Genomic DNA, 4,663 nt, shown 5'->3' with positions numbered 1-4,663 from the left:
CTCTTGGGCTTAAGAGATTCCCTTGCCTCAGCCTCCCAAGTAGCTGGGACTACAGGCACCCGCCACAACGCCTGGCTATTTTTTTTTTTTTGGCAGTTTTTGGCCGGGGCTGGGTTTGAACCCACTACCTCCAGTATATGGGGCCGGTAGCGCTGCCCATACCTGGCTATTTTTTTGGTTGGAATTGTCATTGTTGTTTGGCAGGTCTGCACTGGGTTCAAACCTGCCAGCTCTGGTGTATATGGCTGGCGCCCTAGCCACTGAGCCAAGGATTACATTTTCACTACACACTGGGCCCACCTGAGGCCTGCCACTCTCTGCCCTCAGGTCACCACGGACCTCCATCACCAGTGCACGGACAAGCACACGGGCACCTCAGCCTCAGCCCCGCTGGCCGCAGGCATGATTGCCCTGGCTCTGGAGGCCAAGTAGGTGATGGTGGAGGCCCTACCCACCACCCTCACTTCCCAGGCACGAGGCCTCTGTTCACCAGCCCTCACCCCCTCAGCCCGTTCCTGACATGGAGGGACATGCAGCACCTCGTGGTCCGTGCATCCAGGCCAGCGCAGCTCCAGGCTGAGGACTGGAGGGCCAATGGCGTGGGGCGCCAAGGTGCGGTGGGCCCGGGCGGGGGCGGGGGCTCCAGGCCAACAGACCAGTGACCACCGCCTTCTGCGCAGTGAGCCACCACTACGGCTATGGGCTGCTGGACGCTGGTCTACTGGTGGACATGGCCCGCACGTGGCTGCCCACGCAGCCCCAGAAGAAGTGTGCCATCCAGATCCTGCACAACCCCACGTGAGGGCCCCCTGCACTACCCTCATGGCTATCATTCCCCATGGGAAGTGGGTAGGCCTCAGGCCTCAGGTTACCCATGGGTGAACTGAGGGGCTGGACCCCTTGACTTCTGAGCTCCGCCAGCTGCCGATCTGTGTAGCCTGGTAGGAGTGTGCTCACCCCCTCGCCTCCGCAGCCCCATCCTGCCACTCATGCACGTGGGGAACAACGTGTCCGCCTGTGCCGGCAGCCGCAACTATATCCGCTCACTGGAGCATGTGCAGGTGCAGCTGTCACTGTCCTACAGCCGCCGTGGGGACCTGGAGATCTCTCTCACCAGCCCCATGGGTACCCACTCCACCCTTGTGGCCATCAGGTGTGTGGCCTCACGCCCATCAGTGGTCAGTAAACACTGTCCTTCGCGGGCATCCTTGTGGGGAGGGGCTGTGCCCACTATGGATTCACATGGCAGCCTGTGCAGGTCAGAGCCCCCACGCCCCCTGATGGGGTCAGACACATATAGTGGCTCTGTGCGTCTTTCAGCTGTGCTTGCAAAGCTTCCACCCTCTCACACACACAACTCTCTGTCCCAGACCCCTGGATGTCAGTGGTCAAGGCTACAACAACTGGATTTTCATGTCCACCCATTTCTGGGATGAGAACCCACAGGGCTTGTGGACCCTGGGCTTGGAGAACAAGGGCTACTATTTCAACACAGGTGAGGGCCAGGCCAGGTGGGGCTGGGTGGGAGTGAGGGCTCAGGTCTCCAACTCCCTCCAGAGCTCTGCAGAAGGGGTTCCCAGGGGCTCCTCCAAGATAACATGTATGTAATAGGTGTGCTGTTACCTGGGAGGAGTACGTGTCTGGTCATTGGCTTATAGTAGGTATGCTGTTACCCAGGAGAAGTAGGTGTTGAGTTATTGATACACAGTAGGTATCCAACCACTGACACACAGTAGGTGTGCTGTTACCCTGGAATAGGTGTCCAATTACTTTCACTTAGGTATCTACCAATAGGCATACAGTAGGTATTTGGTGCCAGGGACAGCCATTTGAGTTTGGTGCAGGGTGGGATCCCTGTGGGTTGGGGGTGGGATGCCCCAGGTAGTGGCAGGATCAGGGCCCCAACAGCCTCTCTCCTCCTCCTGTGCCCACCTGTGCCCCCTGTCCAGGGATGCTGTACCACTACACGCTGCTGCTCTACGGGACAGCCGAGGACATGACAGCTCGGCCCCCAGGCCCCCAGGTGACCAGCAGCGCGTGTGTGCAGCGGGACACAGAGGGGCTGTGCCAGGGTGAGTGGCCGGCGCGGCTTGGCCCACTGGCTGGGAGGCGGTGGGCAGTGTGCGTGTGCAGCCTGGGCCGGCAGGTGGGCCGCGGACAGCTGGCAGAGGGCTCAGGTGTCCGTTCCTGCACAGAATGCCACAGCCCCGCCTACCTCCTGGGCCGGCGCTGCCTTGCCTACTGCCCCCCGAGATACTTCAACCACACGCGGCGCACAGTAACCTCGGGCCCCGGTCGCCCAGTTGGGCCCGCGCTGAGGGTGTGCGCCAGCTGCCACGCCTCCTGCTACACGTGCCGCGGGGGCTCCCCAAGCGACTGCACCACCTGTCCGCCGTCCTCCACGCTTGATGAGCGGCGGGGCTCCTGCTCTGGGCCCACCGTCCCCCGCGGCCACCCTCAGCCCACCACCTCCGCCTGCTCCAGCTACCCTGCCCGGGCCCTGGTGCCGGTCCGGCTGGCTGTGGCCATTGGTGGCCCCCTCCTTTTTGGCGCATCAGTGCAAAGTCAACTGACCGCCATTGGTCCGGCCCCCTGATGTCCGGGGGTGCCCACCCCGTTACCCCCTAGGCCCAGCTGCCTGCTGGAACCACGAGTCTTCAGATATGGAGCTTGGACCCGCCCCTGCCTGGGCCCCAGAGGTCACTGGGTCCCGCCCCTGCTAGACTGGCCCAGAGGGGTCCAGCTGGCCAGGTGGAACCTCAAAGCTGGGCCTGGCAGCTCCAGGTAGAGAAGAGAGGAGTTTCCTATACATTTTGGGTTTGGGGTACTGGGAGGGATGGGGCAGAGGCCAGACCACAACCACCATCTCTCCCCTGCCCCAGAATCCCAGGGAAGGTGGAGGGAGAAAAACATGATGCTATCCAGTCTCCAGCACCGTGTCTGACCTCAGAGTTTGCAAATAAAGGTTGAATACAAGGTGCCAAGTCTGAGGCCTCCTTGGGAGTTCGGAGTGTCTCTAGTAACATCCACCCTGGAGGACTCAGTAGACCACAAAGGAAGAGTCAGGTCTAGGGATAGTGGGGAAGTGGTGGAGGTCCCAAGTGATGCCCACATGTTGCCAATGCCAAGTGCCCAACGCTAGGACATGGCCCATCCTGGCCCAAATGCCTCTCACAGTTTTGTTTTCCATCTGGTCAGATAATTAACTCTTTAGCACCAAGAACTAACAAAAGCGTGATCAGTAGATTATAATGTAGGTACCTGCTTCTGGGCCAGTCTATTGAGGTGTCAAGAATTATATTTCTCAGTTCTCCAAGGGCAATGGGGAGGTGGAAGCCTCCTCATAGTGGATTTGTGGACTCACCCTCCCCTCTAACATAGGCCTTGACTTCCCCATCCATAAAATGAGTTTTTAGCTCTCTGGAACTTCAAGTGGATCCCAAGGTATGGGAAGTGTAAGCAAAAGGGTACCAGGGAAGGTGCCAGCTATGAATGTGCAGCCTGTGTCCTTGTACACACAAGTGGGGTGGGGACATATGAGTTTTGATTTTCAGAGCTAGGAGGTGGTTTCCATGAGGAAGTGAAGGATCGGACTCAGGCTCAAAGCAGGCTGAGCTTGTCAACTTGACCATGGCAATTTATACAGTTTCCAAGGGGCAGAGCTTGCTAGCACAGGAAGGAGCTGGGATGGAGTCCTGAGGATGGGGGACGAAATATGCTGGCTTCTCTCACTAACCCTAGAAGCCCATGTGGCTCTTCTGCTGCTCTGATGGTCCTGACACCAGTGAATTTACTCAGCCACCAGGCATCCCTCTCCAAGCCTTGAGGCCTTCCATGTACAACAACACTAAGACTAGCACCTGTTTCACCCAATGCTTTTGAGCATCAAAAAAGGTGGTTTTCCTGCCTGGAAAACAGTATGCACCCAAAGCCTGCCAGGTTGGGGCAGCCACTTTGGAAAATAGCTGAGCAATTCCCTAAACAATCAAATGGAGTTACCATCTGAGCCAGCAATTTCACTCCCAAGTGTAAACCCAAAAGAACTGAAAGCATACACCAACACAGAAACTTATTCAAGAAATTCAGAAACATTATACACAACGGCTAAAAAGTGGAAATAATTCAGTGTCCACCAACAGACGAGTGGACAAAACCCAATGTGCTCCATCCATGGCTAGCCTCAAGGTACTGAGTTATCTCATTTGATTATTCCAATATGGTCCATCGACATACTGGAATATTACTCAGACATGAAAAGGAACAAGGCTCTGACACAGGCTACTATGTGGATGGATCTTGAGGACATAATGCTCAGTGAGAGAAGCACACACAGAAGAACACACAGTGTGTGACTCCATTATATGAAATGTCCAAAACAGGCAGATCCACAGACACAGGAAGCTAGGGGTGGGGTGGAGAGTGACTAATAAGAGCAGGGTTTCTTTTGGGTAAGAAAAACATTGTAGAAATAGACTAGGTTGATGGTTGCACAACTCTAAATACATACATAAAAGCTCCAAAACCAATGAATGGTACACTTTATACAAGAGAACCTCATGTATGTGCAATACATTTCAATAAACATGTTAAAAAACACAAAGCCCCTGGCTCGGCGCCTATAGCTCAACCGGCTAAGGCGCCAGCCACGTACACCTAAGGTGGC

General features: G+C 56.2%; 1 protein-coding gene across 3 annotated transcripts in view; it reads left to right on the top strand.

Annotated features, from left to right (window-relative positions):
• PCSK4 (proprotein convertase subtilisin/kexin type 4) overlaps positions 1 to 2,971 on the top strand; it is a 13,465-nt gene extending 10,494 nt beyond the window's left edge. For 2 of the 3 annotated variants that reach the window (XM_023512595.1, XM_023512594.1), the window contains 7 exons: positions 328 to 428; positions 509 to 612; positions 681 to 798; positions 974 to 1,153; positions 1,371 to 1,495; positions 1,950 to 2,072; positions 2,196 to 2,971. In XM_023512595.1, coding sequence (XP_023368363.1) covers positions 328 to 428; positions 509 to 612; positions 681 to 798; positions 974 to 1,153; positions 1,371 to 1,495; positions 1,950 to 2,072; positions 2,196 to 2,596 — 1,152 coding nt within the window. In that variant the 3' untranslated portion in view covers positions 2,597 to 2,971. The remainder of the gene's footprint in view (positions 1 to 327; positions 429 to 508; positions 613 to 680; positions 799 to 973; positions 1,154 to 1,370; positions 1,496 to 1,949; positions 2,073 to 2,195) is intronic. The other variant, XR_002773144.1, reaches the window with a different exon arrangement.
• Positions 2,972 to 4,663: the final 1,692 nt, after the last annotated feature.

This window comes from Otolemur garnettii, unplaced genomic scaffold, assembly GCF_000181295.1.
Source record: "Otolemur garnettii isolate 467f Iridium unplaced genomic scaffold, OtoGar3 scaffold00029, whole genome shotgun sequence".
Classification (NCBI taxonomy): domain Eukaryota; kingdom Metazoa; phylum Chordata; class Mammalia; order Primates; family Galagidae; genus Otolemur; species Otolemur garnettii.
The sequence above is the reverse complement of the archived record's forward strand: the minus strand, read 5'-3'. Positions and strand labels throughout refer to the sequence as shown.